General features: G+C 41.4%; 1 protein-coding gene and 2 long non-coding RNA genes across 4 annotated transcripts; 2 read left to right on the plus strand and 1 right to left on the minus strand.

Moving 5' to 3' along the window:
• The first annotated feature begins 86 nt into the window (after window positions 1-86).
• On the plus strand, window positions 87-3,069 carry pug (pug C-1-tetrahydrofolate synthase, cytoplasmic). The gene has a single exon (XM_022795491.2). The coding sequence runs from the start codon at window positions 410-412 to the stop codon at window positions 2,333-2,335; it is 1,926 nt and encodes a 641-aa protein (XP_022651226.1). The 5' UTR covers window positions 87-409; the 3' UTR covers window positions 2,336-3,069.
• A 5,162-nt stretch (window positions 3,070-8,231) lies between these two features.
• LOC147756598 (uncharacterized) lies at window positions 8,232-17,003 on the minus strand. Of its 2 annotated transcripts, XR_015322871.1 has the most exons (3): window positions 16,679-17,003; window positions 8,854-8,970; window positions 8,232-8,649 (listed from the first exon to the last, which is right to left on the minus strand). It is a non-coding gene; the product is annotated as an uncharacterized LOC147756598 (long non-coding RNA). The 2 variants fall into 2 exon arrangements; XR_015322872.1 differs by lacking the exon at window positions 8,854-8,970.
• On the plus strand, window positions 8,430-11,307 carry LOC147756599 (uncharacterized). Its single transcript, XR_015322873.1, has 3 exons — window positions 8,430-8,557; window positions 8,871-9,072; window positions 10,391-11,307. It is a non-coding gene; the product is annotated as an uncharacterized LOC147756599 (long non-coding RNA).
• Window positions 17,004-18,195: the final 1,192 nt, after the last annotated feature.

Consider the following 18,195-nt stretch of genomic DNA (forward strand, 5'->3'; position numbering starts at 1 on the left):
AGTAGCGTAAAAGCGAGCCAGTCTAGCTGATCTCCAGCAATATAGACCATGATGTATACGCAAGGAATAGAGCGAAGCCCAAGCATACAAGTGTCGCCGTTGAGTGTTTGGCTGATAGCCGTTGTAGCCAATTAAGTGGCGACCGTATTTTCACGGGCGAGAGCCATCTGGCGGTATTCTCGCTCTCAGCTGAATCAGTCATTAGACATTATGTAGATAGATATGTTCCAGCGCGTAGCGTACATGCTAGCAGTGCCCCGCAACCAGTTGACTGGTCTTGCTGGCCTAGGGATGTTTGCGTAAGAACGGAACGGTGCTACTTTACAAGAAACTGTGCATTGAAGGCGTTTGTTATTAGTTCCCCTTTATTCAGTAGTTTATAGCTTACGTATTCCAGAGCGGTACCCGAATGGGAACACCAGGTAGAATGTGGAGCCTAAAACCTCTTTCGATAGAGCGCGTAACTCCAGTACCAAGTGATATTGACATTGCTTTGGCACAGGTACCAAAGAACATTGATGTGCTTGCCGAGGAGATTACACTGTTGCCTGCCGAGTACGATTGCTATGGAAGACAGAAAGCAAAGGTGGATCTTTCCGTTTTTGACAGACTGAGAGATCAAGAGGATGGTTACTATGTACTCGTGACGGGCATTACGCCCACACCGTTCGGCGAAGGTAAGACCACCACGACAGTGGGTTTATGTCAGGCCCTCGGAGCCCACCTAAACCGAAATACATTTGCTTGCCTTCGACAGCCCTCACAGGGACCAATTTTCGGCATTAAAGGCGGTGCTGCTGGCGGTGGGTATTCCCAGGTCATTCCAATGGTAGATTTCAATCTCCACCTCACCGGCGACATGCACGCGATAACCGCGGCCAACAACCTGCTTGCAGCGCAGATCGATACCCGCATTTACCATGAAAAGACACAAAGTGATAAAGGCCTTTACAACAGACTTGTACCTAGTAAAGGTGGAAAGCGTGAGTTTTCACCGATTCAACTGAAGAGGCTCAAGAAACTCGGTATCAACAAGACGAATCCTGATGACCTTACTCCTGAAGAAAGAGAATCATTTGCCCGCCTTAATATTGATCCCAAATCGATTACCTTCAACCGTGTGATCGACACGTCTGACCGCTTCCTTCGTGAAATTACAATCGGTGAGGGCGTACTAGAGCAAAGATTCTCGCGTAAGAGCCAGTTTGACATCACACCTGCTAGTGAAGTCATGGCCATTATGGCTTTGGCCACCTCGCTAGATGACCTTAAAGATCGCCTTGGAAAAATTGTTATCGCGTCGAATTTGAAAGGAGAGCCGGTTACTGCCGATGATCTCGCGTGTACAGGTCCAATGATCGTGCTGCTTCAGGAAGCGTTCAAGCCAACGCTGATGCAGACGCTTGAGGGAACCCCTGTGTTCGTTCATTGCGGACCCTTCGCCAACATTGCCCACGGATGCTCGTCAATTATTGCCGATAAGATTGCGTTGAAGCTCGTCGGCTCAAATGGTTTCGTTGTCACAGAGAGCGGCTTTGGTGCTGATCTTGGAATGGAGAAGTTTTTTAATATTAAGTGCCGTTATTCCGGTTTAACGCCCAATGCCGTCGTTATTGTAGCGACAATTCGAGCCCTAAAATCTCACGGAGGTGGGAGCATTGTGTCTCTAGGCAGCCCGTTGCCTGACGAGTACACCCAGGAAAACCTCGATCTTGTTAAGAAGGGTTTCTGTAATCTCAAAAAACATATAGAGAATATTGGCAAGTTCGGTCTACCAGCAATTGTTGCTATTAATAGATTCAAGTTTGATACTGAGCGAGAGTTACTGCTCCTGAGAAATCTGTGTCTTTGTAACGGAGCCGCTGCCGCAGTTATATGCAATCACTGGGCCGAAGGAGGTGAAGGAGCAGTAGACCTAGCTAAATCCGTTGTTAATGCATGCGAGACTTGGAAGGGTTCCTTCCGCTTCCTCTATCCATTAGAGTTAACGATTGAGGAAAAGCTCGAGAGAATTGCCCGTGAGATATATGGTGCTGGAAGTGTCGAATTTAGTGATAAGGCTAAGGCTAAAGTTAAGTTGTACACAGCTCAGGGCTTCGGTAACTTACCTCTCTGCATCTCAAAGACGCAGCTATCACTTTCTCATGATCAAAGCTTTTTAGGCGCCCCCGTCGATTTCAAGTTCCCAGTGCGGGACATTAGAGCCAGTGTAGGCGCTGGCTTCTTGTATGCGTTATCAGGTGACATCATGACCATGACGGGACTAAACACCCGACCGGCAATCTACGACATCGATCTTGACACAAAGACCGGCCGGGTTATTGGCCTATTCTAATTCTTCAAAAGCACACTATCCAGTGTACAACGAAAAGAAGAAGAGCGTGTCCAGCTTGATCGTTCACGTTCTATGGCGAGTTTGAGTGCATCTACCTCGGTAGTTGGCTGGCCGAATCACACGCTCGCATTGGAAACCGGCAAAGCTGTCTATGTTACGTGCGCTTTGTAACTAAACATACTCATCATATCATGCATTTGACTGTCTGCAATCTAAGCTATATTAAGCAAAACAATAAAATCAGTGTCAAAAAGATCGATGCAGCTTTTCCTAACATAAAAATAGTTGAATAGCAATAGAGAAAATAGGATACTTTGCTATATCACTTGCCTCTTCTTGGATCAAATCCGACCCGTCTCTGCACAATACATATATCACCCAGACTACCAGTAAACAAATTATTTATAGGAGGTCCGAAAGCGTTCGTCTATTTTGCATGGGAAGTGCGGTGAGAACAAATCTCAATGAAATTTAATTTACAGGAACATGTTGCCTATTAGAGACGCATCCATTAGTATGTACACTAACTGGATGCCAATGTTGTGCGACAGTAGCTGTTTGAGAAGTCTAAAATCTAAAAAAACACGTTTTTTCGACCTTGATAATTGTGACTCCACACGAACTTGTATCTGGTCTAATATTGCTATAGAGTTTTACTTGTTATACCGTTAATTAGCGATATTACAAACACGCAATTTAATTTAATAAAAGAACATTCGAGATTTTCTTTCCTCTCCGTGTCGCCTTCAATCGGAAACTTCGCAGAAGATTTTTAACTGTTGCAATGGAAAATGTAACCACACTTTGTCTAAATACAGAAAATCAAGGATTTGGATCAACAACTGGGCAGGTAACAAGAATAGATGCATACATGCAAGCCTTACATAATAAATCACGACGAATTCTGACTACGGCCACGTCTAAGTTTATTACTGCAATATTTTTAAAAATCGATCTCTAAGATTGGCTGGATAAAGCCATTATTATGCTGATATTGTAACAATTCGACATAAAGGCATACCGTTCACGCGCTCTGCCATAGCATTTTCTATAAACGCTGGTACTCGCCCGGAACGTAGATAAGATACGTTGGCATTAGTGCCGATTGGTCACAGCAAGGGATGAAGATTTTTGTCAAACGTAAATTTTTATTGGTAAATAAAAAAAAAAGTTGGGATTATTTGCGTTGCAACAGCCATAAATATAATGACTACCTAGATGCACCTTGAAGATTACAGTTACAACTTACAAGCATTTCGATAAGCAATTTCGCGCTTAGGGAAATTACGGAAGTTCACTCAGCCATTGTAGTTCGAACCAGGCCAACTGGTTATAAGCTGCCGAATGCAACCGTTGTCAATCAACTGATTAGAGAGATTATGCTTAAGTAAACTTAACTTTATAATCTAAAGCAGATAACAGGATGATATAATTTTATAATTAACATAGTGTTTAGCACGTAACGGTGCGAAATAGATGCAAACGGCCAATTCATACGTTTCTAGTCCTTGTTGAACTGTTAGCTCACCTTTCACATGTTACGTTCTAGTCTTATATGGGATACCTAAACCAAAAAATCAAGCTTACTTACTGGTCTACTCGCACTGTCCCAGATGACCAGTTCTCGCAAGCTCGTTACCGAGATATTTTTTGCTGTTACGCTTGCTGTATCAAGTCGCGTCGCTGAACTGCAGTGAAAAAAGATTACGGTGAGTGTAACCGGTGTCACCGGTGGCTGAGCGTCGACGATTTCTTCGCTTTCGGGTAATGACTTATGGCGCCGCAGGGGCGACATGGCCGCTTCCGCTGCGTCGTGCCTCAGTTTCCGAATTGAACGGCACTTCTTCCGGTCCATATCGCCGATGAGGCCTTACTTGTGCCTTGTAGGCGAAAGGACAGCTGGGAGACAGCTAGTACAGCGGGCCGCGGGAAGGCCGTGTGGCACAGCAGTAAATTAAAGGCTGACATGGAAACAAATCGGCCATCATTACCGCTAGAAGGGCGTAGGTGCCCAGGAAACGGGTCGATAAAGGTCAGCTTGGATACTGTCCGTCGTGCACGGTGAGGAGTGAAGTCTACTCTAGAAAAAAGCTACCAACTATAGAATAACTGTACAATGGGCTAGTATATGTTTCACTATATTAAACTACATTAACAAGGATACCACTAGAGCTTATTGACGCTATGCGCTCTTTAGTGAGCAAAGGGAGAATCCATCTGTAAAGCTACTAATAAATTTTAACAGTACTATTCCTAACAGTATTAGTTTATTAGGGAAATAAATTTATATAGAGGCGTGAAATACTATGAAACGACTGAATACTATATATAAAACAGGTTAGCATTATTACTGCGGCATTTTCCATCGAGGAATATTCTTGCCTATGTACGACACTGCGTAAAATACTTTGCTATATGTTACTAGTACCGCATTCAATAGCAATAACAATAAAGTAGTAAGTATCCCAAGAAGCTTATGAAGAAGAAATGGGTTGCATCTATCTACTACTTACATACATACTCGTTATCGTAATGTTTGTGGTCCTTATTTGATAACTTTCTAGCGCAACTGGAAAACAACGTATTGTATGTTCACGTTATTAAATAATTTTATTTAAATTAAATTTTTTTTTTGAGAATGACTAATCTATTAAAGTGCGTTAAAAACGTCCCGACGACTCATGCTATAGAATAACGACACCAGTCTTAGATCAAGGGATCATGCCGTTTGATCTATTACGGTACATTTTGAGTTTACGTAAGTTCTACAATTTCGATTTAGATTTCACTTGCTTTTATTATAAAAAAAAATCTCTTATTTTGAGTTTATCTGATGCATGAAATATGGAAGTACGCGTAGGCTAACGTTCAGCCGAGAGGCGCCCCATTTCTTCATAGATTTCAATTCCCAATCAGGGCTGCTATATGTCTGATAATCGCCGACTACTTTTTTGCTTTGCACAAGAACCTTTCTGGTTTTTGCCTGAAGCGTTTTCTAGTAACATGACGTATATCCGTGTCATCAAACCACGCAGGAGTTAATCTCACCTTATTTCACGTAAACCTTTTTTGTTTCCTCGTTTTCCTATGATGATTACGCACTAAATTATACATACGCTCGTGTCCTATATATATATATATATATATATATATATATATATATACCTTTTTTTATTTCGTTTATTGCATATTCTGTGCATGATCTTCGCTGTTTTTCTTTTTTTGCACCGAATATATAGGATGCAAAAAAATGTCCAATGTTATTATGATACTGTTCACTCGATGCTTTTGCTTGGCAAAATTGATAGCTATCGTAAGAAGAAGCAATTCAACGCGTGGACTGCGACGCCACTGAATGGAGTTTTCAGGGCGAAAGGGGGTTTCCATGCATTGACTTTTGGCCGACGTTTTCTGTTGGCACTGCCGTCGTCCCTCTTCGATTTCGTTTTTTTTTCTTCTGTTGTTGATTTGTTTACACTGGTTTTTGACAGTGTTACGCTTATCCACTGCATCACTCATGAGTTATACGCTGTCTAGTTTTTTTGCGTGAAATAATCTTCTACGGCCGGACCGCGAAAAATGGTTCGTAGATGCCATACACATATTTATGCAACTCGTTAGTCTTGGTCGAAATACGATTTCCCCAGAGACAGCCAGCCAGCCAGGTGAACATTATGGCAAGTGGCCAGATTGCTGTTGTAAATAGATTCACGTCTAAGTACGTGACAGCTACCCATTTTGTAGCGAAGCGTTGCTGGATCGGTGAACAGGTGATCTGTAGACTTACGATGAATATTGCTGCGGTCGACTGGTATCAACACTAATAAAGGCTATAGCGAAAGCAATCCAATGGGTGTACCGTTAGGAGATGCGAGATACCTTTTAAAAACCCACTTATATAATGGGTGAATAACAGTTATTACAGAAACACTCGGTGTCTATGGGTGTTCATTTCAAATTGCCAAGCAAATAAGTCTAAATGCTGTAGCGGTAAATTAACAAACTCATCGATCCCCTTATACTATATTCTACGATCTTTTGGCGACTCCTTTCAGCCTATGTTTTAGATCGATACGCACGTTCAGTAGCTTGATCGAAATCGAATGAGGTTCTTCGTAAAAGACGGAGCATATAGCCTTTGTTTTTATATTATAACATTTTCTGACACTTCTGCTCTGCGTAGCATAAGCAGAAGTGCCAGAAAATGTTAGCTTCTTTTCTTTTTTTTTAGATAAATTCCAAGCTTACCTCTTTGAATCTCCACCTAATGCAGCTGGTCTTGAGAAACGCGCTCTTTATTTGAGTTGACAGTAAAGTTGCTTTAAATACAGCTACTTCGACGAACTCAATCGACGCACGACAGATAGTCTTTTCTTCTTTCTTACTCATTTGAATTTAATCTGATTATTTCTAATCCAATTGTGGGATGAAGGAACTCTTGTAAATATTCGTCGTGCCTTTGAGCGGTCACACACTAGCAGACGACAAGTAGCCGCAGCTAGTCTGGCGCCCAAATGCGACCGCTCGTTATTTCCGTCGATTCGTATCTTTTGTCGTCGAACACTTGTTTCTGGCTAAGATAAATCGAAACGATTCGCAGAAGCCTATACCTGTCGCGAGACACATCAATGTGTAGGTGGTAAGTTATTGTTTAATATGTGTTTTAAGCTTGCGCTACCAAGCAGCTGCTCGTATCTATAAAGGCGTAGGCCTATCTAGCGTACCAGTGAATGCGTACTGATAGAAAGTTTTTTTTCGTAACACATAAAAGGACCGGTTTGCGACTGACGAGTACTTGTAGATATGCAAAGATACAGATAAATATATATAAGTGATAACTGAACACATGGAAAATAGGCATTTGTTGAAGAAATACGCGGCTTGTGACTTCATGGAAAAAATCCCAGGATGCTGCGTGGTCCCATTCGGCCTATCAATACATTCCTATTCTTGCCAGACAGATACATCTATTAGTGTTAAGGTTTTTGTGCTTGTACATTTAAGATAGTTCAAGCGGACGATGCAACTCTTCTTTGTCATTACATCTCACACGAATTGCATGGTATGTGTAGCATGCGCAGCTCAAACCGGGACGGTACCTAGTCCTGTCTGCCAAGCCGTGTAAGGGTTCAGCAAAGCACTTGGCCACCTCCAAAAAGGAAAACATATGCACCCGCTTGTTTCGTAAGCTATTAGAGAAGATTTTTGAAAATTGGTTCGCAATCGGTATCCACAATACACTGACATTTAGATTTGTTCTCTTTCACCAATAAATAAATCTATGGTTCACTATGGGAAATAAAAAAATCTATGGGAATTAAACGTTGCTATTCTACTAGTAATTCTAAAAGCGGCTATGTGTATAAACAGTGATGTGCAACGATCATAGGTTTGCAGTAACTCTTATAGTTTGTATGGATTATTGAGAATTTCACTCAATGATAGGCAAACTATAAGAACTTTGCTCAGTGACCGCTTGTTAGTCTTGTTTTACAATGCATTTTCTGGACACCTTAATCCGTATACACGTTAGTGACTACCATCGGAAAAACGCGTTTTTCCAGAAAAAATATTCCGGTCTGTTTAACACTGATCGTATTGCGACGTTCACAATGGCTACCGTGCGTGAGAAGCTTATCGTGCGCGTTTCCTCTCGCATCTAACTAATCTAGATAAGTTTACACTTGAGCCAAACATACGGTGCAGATGGATGGACGTAAGCTATAGTACGTGGCTTTGCTGTGGTGGTCATTGCTATTGTCTTTTTGGAAGCATTTGATAAACAAGTTGAAGATCATCGCCATTGATTGACGGCCGATCAAGCACGAATCCTACCTACGAAGCTCCCAATTAGCAAATCCTAGTGTATATGGCAAACGAAAGGAAGACGCGATCGTTACGCTGTAGAACGTTTAGCACATTTATATTATGTTGTCTGTCATGATCCCTTCATACCGCTTCACGTTGGGGATCATGGGTAACTCGCGGTAATTTCATTGAGTTCGCCATCTCTGCGTGGGTGGCAGCTTGGCATCATAACACAACAGGCATTTATATGCGTAGACAGCAGGCACTTTACTTCGATCCTGGCCACAGCCGCCAATGCTGCTGGCATCTTAGCGTGCCATCGACACCATAATCTCCTGCAGTCATGGGTGTCAGCCATGTCTCAGCGTCGGCTTGGTCAGCGACGTCACCGAGCTGGCAGCCATTCCCCCGCTGGTACGTTTCGTTGGTGGGTGTTTGAGACGGTATAAACGTTCGTTGTTCTTTCGCGTGCCCAATAGCTTATTGGTGTTACCGTCGGTGTCGATCTGTTGTTTAATATCGAAAACACACACATGCATATCCATACAGGTTATATATACAATACAATACGCGGTCCCGCACGATGGATGTTAGTGACTGGCAATTGCTTAGAGAAACAATAAATTCTGAGCAATGTAATGTACGTACAATATATTTTGTTGAACACATTGACCAAAGAGATGCATAACTATTCTTATACATAAACATACTATGTCTGTGTGTGTAGGTGCACCGTCGCTGAGAGAGCACCCCTACGTGTCCGCCAGCGACCCTGTCAGGTCAACTCAAAGACTTTGAATGAACGTGCGTGGAAGGATACGGACTTACTTGAAAAAAAAAATAAGCAGAAAATTTATGATCAATCAATGAAAAATGTTGGTTGCAAATCGTAGAGTCGATACAAGTCTCGTTTTCGCGGTGATGAACAAGTATGAGCAAAATTATCGTGGGGTGCTTTCGGTAACGGGCGGTAACGTTTATTAGTTTAACGGAATCAATTTTTTGCGGGTTAGCTGGGTTTTCGTGCGTCTGTTTCGTGTGTGAAAAGTTAGAGCGTCTCTATGAGTGCTTCAACTGGTAGATCCATTCGATGATTTCACTAGTAGAGGGACTTTGTCATTGACGCGCTATGACGTCCGACAGGCTTACTAAGCTTCAACGGTTGTTACCTAGCTATTTCGTCTATGAGATCTTTGTAAAAAAAACGTCCATGAACGGTGCTTGTTAGATTTTACAAACAAGTCTCACACATTTCCCGTTTCGCTACCGTAAACAGATTTCCAATTGCTTCTCGATGTGTTTAAAATGTTGTTTGTTCATGTTTTCGTTGCGGCAAAGATTCTATTTGTGTGTGTGTTAGTTTTCCTTAGCTCGATTATGCATCAAATTATATTGAGCCAATCATCGCTTGAGGAGACGTTATATTGAAAAAGTAAACGATCCAATGCATGCAACCTATTTAGATGTTAGAAAAACTACCGTTTTTGACATGCGGACATGGAAACCTCTAAGATAATAGAAGGACAATTTAATTTTTGGCAAACTTCGATCGAATCGTTTAAAACAAATTGAGCCATTGTAGTTGTTTGTGCTAATTGCCTTTGAAGCCGGCTTCATTTTTCGAAAGCAGGCACATAAACTTCGACAAGTTCAATGTAACTGAAAACGTTATGAGTAGGCTTTGGGTTCGTCTCCATTTTGAATTTTCGACTGTAGCGTCTCGTGCGTGTTACCTCAGGTACTTTTTATAGGTTTTAGTTGTAACGACAAACAGTTAAATGCGACTTGATCCTTCCCGCTGTGATATTTATTGTTTAGAATAGCACTTTTCGGACTTAGGTTAAAATGTCGGTAAAAACAGGTGTCTCAGACCGAATCTAACTATTCACCTCAACTGTGTTATTTAAGTGTTTCTCTTAATTGTTACACTGTAAAGAAACGCATTCATTGAGACGCTCAGTAACGAAGAAAAAGAAAAAACCAAAAGTAAATCCGAAGCCGGGACCTGAAAAGCGTTTACCCCTTCTAGAAGCATGTGCATATTTTATAATGAATTTCAGTCAAGCTTGATTATCAGTTGATCCGAGCGAACGTCTACATAACACTATAGTGATAACGCGACGTCTCGTATTTGTATACATATACGCGCTATAATTATGGACATGGGGCGTGCTTTCTAAAGAACCTATTTTGTTTTTTCATCACTTTATCCCATGGCTAAACATTCCTGTGTTTTTCTAAATGCAGATCTACAATTGGACACCTTTCTCAGAGTATTTTGTTCAAGTCTCGCCCTAATTGATTGCGGGAACACGAAAACGCGTTTACTTCGATCGTATCAGCATCGATTTTTTCTTCTGAACGGCAATTCGCACATTCGGACTTAAACATCAGCCGATAAAGGATCTGTAGAGCAACGGAACCTCGGACGTGTACAGCGTAACTTTCCGTTGTTATAAGGCTAGCAACAGTATCACTTGTAGCAAGGCGTGTAACATCCGCGTAAAAAGATCATATGACTATAACAACAGTAAATGCGTCGCTACATCGATCCGCGTCTGTGTCGAACAGTACATATTGTAAATTAAACGTTATAGAAAATCAAGAAGCACACCAAATAAGGCGACTTGACAAGCTAGTTAATGCCGATTCTCCAACGTGATAACGTTTTACAACCATTGAAAAATCTAACGACCATCTGATGCTTGTCCATAATTTTCATCTCAGTGCAGCAAAACATCGTCTCTTATATCGGCATTCACGAGCTAAGGAAACGTGTTTCGCTAAGAATACGGATTGCTTTCGCAAAGCGATAATTATTTGTTTATTTTCTTTTTTTTTTTTTAATTAATTTTATCCAAAATATTTTTGTTGCAATCCGCAGTAACCGTGCATTTGTACTTGTTGCTATCGTTGCATACGTTTCGCAGCATGCTCAATTATAGGCAGAGCTGCTGACAACAAGGTTAACAGCTCCATGAACGCTTATTTAATATATATATATAATATATATTCCGTTAAGTAATTATATATTGTGTACCAAGTACCTCATGGTCTCAGTGTAGAAATATTGCATAGTTTTTAAGGAGGTTAACCTCTGTGTTAGAAGAGTCTTAGCTATGCCAAATTCAAATAAATATTTAAATAAGTAAAAATATAACGCACGTTTAGGCCCTCTTCGTTTTTAGCGGAGATGATCTATTCAAGCAATTCGATTCTTGCTGACAGGAATACGAGATTGGTCCAGAAGAATTTAAAAAAGAATGTTCTAAATTAGACACTGGTCGAAACAGCCATCGCTATAGTCTTGCCCACGATTCAGAATTAGTTAAGCGTCAATTTGGTGGTCACCCTTTTGCTTGCCACTAGATGTCATGGTGATCATCACAGATCCTGCAACCGCTGAGCACCCGTCTCTTCCAAGTGCACAAGGTCCACTTGAGAAGAACAACATTTATTGCCAGCCGCAGACTATACATTATTTAGTATATCCTGACCAGCTGTAGAGCGTAACCTGGCCGGACAGAACTGTTTAAACGGTCCGAAACCTGAACGGAGTCATTGGCATCGACCTAGACACGCACTAGTCTGATATTTCTGTTGCCGTTCACACCGCCTATTATCCTTTCAAAGGCGCGCAACGTATATATAGCATATTGATTTTTTCTGTCCTGCTTCTGCATACTTTTTCGTCTCTCTCTCTCTCTCTACTTGAGTCTCTACGTATGGTGACAGCAAACAACTCGCTGCCGTGTTTCCGATCCACCATGGACTCAAAAGCGGTTAACGACATTTTTCGCTAGGTTAGCAGACCAGTTGAAGGGCGAGGTACCGTAGAGCCCGGAGTGCCCTCACATCGGGCTAGCGGCAGCGACTGCTACGGCCAAAAACTGCTAGTAATGGCGAAAGCCTGTGAAGCTTTACGCTTTTGTCAGCACACGATGTGTGTCGCACAGCCCGGAAGCTTGTCAAGGCAAAAACGTAGGTTTGTGAAGCGGCGTTGTATGAAGTTTCGTGACGGTGCGGCTGGTGGATCGCTTCCCGGGGTCTGAAATTCACTTTTTGGGAAACTGACACAGAGTAGTACGTGGTGGTTTGTTCGGAGCTTCGTCGCTTCAGCCTAACCCCAAAGGCTGAGGTCCGTGGCAGAGATTAGAAAAGGTCTTAGCGTTCATACCCTATAACCGTCTAGCCCAAACCCAAACTGTCTCCTTTAGTTTGTCCCTGTTCGAACCCTTGCTCGTGTTCGAATAAACCTGTCTAATGCCAAATGTATCTGCACCACGTCTTTTCGATATTATTTTATCTCTTGCCATTGGGCGAATAGTTCACCCTCAAGTTTCATTCCTGTAAAATTTGTATCAACAGAAATATTTCAAAATAAAGTTGAGTAGTATGTCTTTTCTATGGAAAAACGGGAGCCAGTCAGATAAAAGCCTGAAAACTGCATGGAAACCAGTCGTTTCAATAGATCTCTGATTTATCTTTGAGAATGTTCATACGTCGCTATTAAAATGTCGAGGTTCAAAGAAGCATATATGGTAATGCGTGCACGTGTTATCAAACCACAGCCTATTCAAGCACTATAAAATATCTGATATATGATTATGGTTTCATTTTTGAATTGAGCACATACAAAGATGCCATTAAAAATATGAATATGTTTCCAGTCTAGACTGATTTTTGATGACGGAGATTTAACAAAATCCATTTAATAATGATATATAATAGTAGTAAACACTAATAACATTGTGCCAAATGTTTCATCTTGCTGGTAGGAGCGATCTACGTTACATTGAACGAACTTGAGAAATGACTTCAGCCAATCATTGTAGTATCCCAAAATAGTAGACACAACATGGGCTACAATTAAATTTGAATGTTTCTTTTTTCAGAAGTCAGTCAATCTGTCTGGTATTCCTGAGTCATGATTCCCCATGGTCCTGCTAAAGCAAAACAGCCATACAACCTATATAAGTCGTATTATCTTTAATAGACAGCCTCAATAAATGAAATGTATTAAAATACAAATATAATGACAACACAATTAAATTAAACAAGTTACGTCAATGAAACATGATTAAAACAGATTTTTCTTACCTTACTTTTCGAAAAAACAGAGCCTATTTGGTTACAGGTTCTATATATATGAGCAGCAATACTCTAAACCTATTTCTAGCTAGAAGTCATCATCTCTAGCCCTCATTGGCTGCAGGTCACTCCCGGAGCAAAGTGCCGATTACCATCATGTAATCGTAACCTAGAACCTAGTATGAGATATTGCATACGATATGCATACGATAAGCAACGCGGATTATTGAAACCTACCAACAACTAATTTAGAGCAGGTATCAGTAGTGAAACTAGAATTTTTGGGTTTTTGCAATAAAATTGGGTTGATCTTTGGTGTACCCATTATCTTTACGGAACACGTGAAAGAGCAAAATACATATTGATTTCATTTGTGAGGCGTGAAGAAGCTTATTTCACAGAATACTGTAAAGTACACATGGCATGCGGAATATAGCGGACACATTTAAATGAATACGTAAATGGCCGGGTTATTCCTCATAAAATTTTCTTGTTTAACAACTAATTGACACCTTGTAATTTACAAATAAAATAGTACCATAACTCACACTAGACAAAGAAGTAGATACGTTATCCTTATTGGGTAAAGCAGTGTATGACCAGAAGGTGACAGAACAATCCGATATGTATTTCCGCGAGCAACGTAATTCCACTCAATAAACGAAGCTTGAAGAAACCATTATCGGTAGACTTGTTAGGACATCTCGTGTGTACACGACATTGCGAATAAACTGGGCAAACTCTAGGTCAGGATAACGAAACTTTTGAGGGGGGGAGAAGGGGTTAAGGAAATACACTCTTAGGTTAGAGCTGTTCAAGGATAGGAGATTTTCGGTAGCGCGCCCGTACAAAGACGGTTTATATCGATTTTTCGCTACCTAAACTTGGGCGGAACAAAGGCTAGAATCTACGCAACCCTGGCGCAAAAGATTTAAGGCTATTCCACCTCACCCACGCAGCCAGTCACCCCTACCGCTCAACTAACAAAATGTGTAACTGGTCAAAAGTTCGAAGAACCGTTGCTTGGCAGGAATGGGAATCAGAGAGGCCTTGCAGGGGCGACCACATTGTCACAAAGAACCTTTATGTGACAACCCTCGCCGTGGTCGAAAATCGGAGGGTGGGTAGCAATGCGTTTGCAATAGCGGAATACTTCACGTGACCAAGTTTACACTCGGATTCGCTGAGGAAACTTTAAAGCTTCAAATTCGGTTTGGATCTGTGGCTTGCAGCATTCACTCCAGGAATTATCAGGGTGTGAGTTGACTGGCCTACTTCGACGCTTGTCAGGGTTTGATACTCACCTGTCTTGTCGGTTACCCAAAGGTTCCTAGCTAACACAAAACTTAGTAACCATGAAACATTTATGTCTATGCATAGATAACTGAAGTATTTTAAAGTATACTATTGTGAAACAGTAATGTTGTGGAACAACAGGCCTACAGAGCAAGGAGTATCTGTATTAAGCGCAGACCTACTTTCCTCTTTAAAACAATGTATTTTAGGCTTTAGACTTAAATCTGCCTTCACTTTAAGCCTACTCTTCCTCATTTTATATATATATATAGTGATGTTGATATAAAGTAGATGTCATTCGCCTGGTAAATGATGATTCTCAAAAAAATAATTATGAACCGTATTTGTTGTGCGTATTTTATTGCTTTTTTTTGTTTTTGAGTGAGTGGTCCTTTTTGGCTATTTGATGGCATGTATGCAATTGGAAACAGCACTAAAAATCTCTGTATATGACACACGAAGTTGTAAATAAACATCATCAACAACGTAGCATCGGGCGCTCGTAGAATTTGCTCGACACTCGGAGCGCATTCTATATCATCTGTATCAAAATATTTAAAAATATCTATATCGGTATCCTATTCAAGCGTTCGCTGTCCTTTCGTCTAAATAAGTGTGACAAATACAAGGTCAAACTGCCGTATCTCGAAACCCAACCGTCCCGATATGTCTTTTGGGCGCGTGCCATATTGAATAGACAGCATTGTATTTTGATCCAAAGAAGAGACGTAGGTCAGATGAGAACGATAACGAAGCGTTTAAGCAAACAAGATATGAGATTACCTCTGTGACATAACCGTATTATTTAAGTACAGCTTTTCAATTTTGTAGGAGTCTGTCAGCTTAAATGCATTTATTTAATTGGTTTGGTAAGACTATAAGCCCATTTAATAATCGGCGAAACATAACCGGCAGAAAATCGCTGGTAGCCTCATAGGTCAAGGCAAAAGCATTTTTTGATCGGTGAAGTATAAGCTATTTCAGCGAAGCTTTTCTTGGCATTTAGAATAGAACGCGGCCATTTCCGAAAGCACATTAGGTATTTAAGTTGTTTACAAACGTTTACCACGAAATGAAAGCACTGTCCAACAGTACTTTTGATAACAGAAATTATACACTCGCTTTAGCCAGTCACTTACGCACTTTTTTCAAAAAAATTGTTTAGCCTTATGTTACCCTCTCTAATACTACCCTAATCTTATGCAATGGTTACCCTGATATCACCCTAATAATTACTTTAGTATAACCTTGGAATAACCCTAAAATTAGCCAATATGACCTTAATATTAATCATTACTCTGCTATTACCTTAATAACACAGAATAATTACACTAATGATTCAAATAATTACCCTAATATCACACCGGTAATCACCCTAGCATTACCCTGATATTATCCGATGGTTACGCTAACACCATCCTAGTTGTTACCCTCATATCACTCCAAAGATTATCCTAATACTACTCTAACGTTATTTTAATATTACCCTAATCTCGCCGGTAATTACCCTGATATCATCCCAGTAGTTACTCTAATACCACTCGGTAATTACCCCGATATCATCCCAGTAGTTACTCTAATACCACTCGATAATTACCCCTACTGTTACCCTAATATTATCCAATTAATACTTCTAATATTACCCCAATACCATTTTTAAAAAAAATCATCCCAATATCACCTTGACAATTACCCTAATATTACCCCAATACCGTCCCAGTGGTTACCCTAACATCACTCGATAATTACCCCAATGTTACCTTCATATCACTCCAATAAGTACACCCTAATATTACCCTAATATCACCTCAGTGCCATTACTGGTATGAAGGTGGTACATTTATACCAGATAGCCAAAAGTTTGTTTTTACTCGAAGCGATTTTCCTTGAACGCAACAGCCAACATATTTACTAATATACACATAAAACAGGTTAACAATTGACTAGGTTGTGCATATCGTAAACTACAGGTTTTTCGTTGAAACAAAGAGTAGCACCTATTAAAACGTAGTACTACTACCTATCTACGTAAATAATCCACTAAACTTTTAGGAATGGCGACTCTACCAAAACTACTCTAGTGGGGTGGGCGATTATAATTGTTAAACTGTTTGATTCGCACAGCAACAGCCGTAAACATACACGTACATTAACGATATCAGCAGCACTGGCAATAACAGACCGCGTGGTTCTGCCAGTCGTCCCCAGCTTAGGTGACCAAAAACGAATCTACCTTAGAATGGCTTCGCAAGATGCCAGCTTGCCAGGACCTATAGTTTTGTTTCAGTTTCATACAGCCATACGCCGTACAACCATTGCCGGCGACGCGATCGTCGCCATTTTCTAGTGGGACAACAACAACAACAACGACTGCAAGTAGCGTTCGGATTAAGTACAAGTGATACGGTAGTGACGCTGAGACTGACTAGACATTAAGCACTGACGGCAGCTCTGCAAGTAACCATGCCGCAACCACATGCTACTTGACCCAGCCTAAATAATAAATCATCATTACCAGCATCATCATGATCATGATCAACAATATGTGACATCGTCGTTGTCCGTTTGCCGGTTCTGCTCGTATTACTGCCGGTCCCATGCTTGTCCACGTTTTACATTTACAGCTAGTGCTAGTGCCACACATTCGGTCCGCACACATTCGAGTCAACGAGAAGGAAAAACCATGCAGCCAAGTTATCAAGCGTTTGAGCTAACTATATCAACAAAATTTAGCAAAACAAAAACAAACATTGCTATAAAACCACAGCCTGACATCAGCCGGAGCGAGTGGCGGTCACGCACGCGACAAAACGAATGTCTACTGCTGCTACCATCATCATGGCTACGCTGACTGGACAGCGCACTGTGGCAGCAAGAGCGATCCATTTGCGACGTGACAACCACGCCAACCTCTTACATTTCTTCAGAAAGAAGCTAAAACAGAACGCATAAGGGGTCGAATGTTCGAAGCGTCGTCTTGCCGCGCCGCATTCAGCCAAAAACTGCAGTTATATATGCAAAAAGCGGCGTGCAGGTTTCGGGGTCGGACGCGCTAGACGCTGGCTAAGAATGGCAACTAACTTCCATGCCAAGAAGACCTTCAGAATGGTAGCCCAACGAGCCGCATTGTGCAAATGTTGCTGCTACTGCTGTAGCATTGCTAATAACGCTGGTGAACCTATTGACTGACGCTGGGCCGCTGTACGAAATGGAGGTATACAGTTCGCGATAGGCCACGCGAGCGAAGTCGCGGCAGCGGCAGAACCGCACCAGGCGGCATGGTGGTGGTCGCTGCTGCCATGAAACATACGTCAAAGGTGGCAAGCGCAATGACACAAGCCTAAGTATATAACGGAATTGCGCCGTATAGCTTTGGCTGGTTAACGTTTTTAGAAAAGCCATGGTCAACTAGGGCGTTGACTGTTGTGCACATTTTCAACGCCGTTTCTTTCTGATCGCGATGTGCCAAATAGCGCGATTTATCACGGGACTAGGTACGCGATGTCTGCACGCAAGTCAACACTGGCGACTGATCCCGCCGTAGACGTGGCGGAACGCCACTGAAAAGCCGAAAGAAGACGTGTATTGCCCTAATAGTAGTATCATGCTAATAAGTGACGTTTACAGTTAGCTTCTGGTTAAGCGTACACGGTTGATCTTTTCGA

Source organism: Varroa destructor, unplaced genomic scaffold, assembly GCF_002443255.2.
Source record: "Varroa destructor unplaced genomic scaffold, Vdes_3.0 BEIS01000003.1, whole genome shotgun sequence".
NCBI classification, from domain to species: Eukaryota; Metazoa; Arthropoda; class Arachnida; order Mesostigmata; family Varroidae; genus Varroa; species Varroa destructor.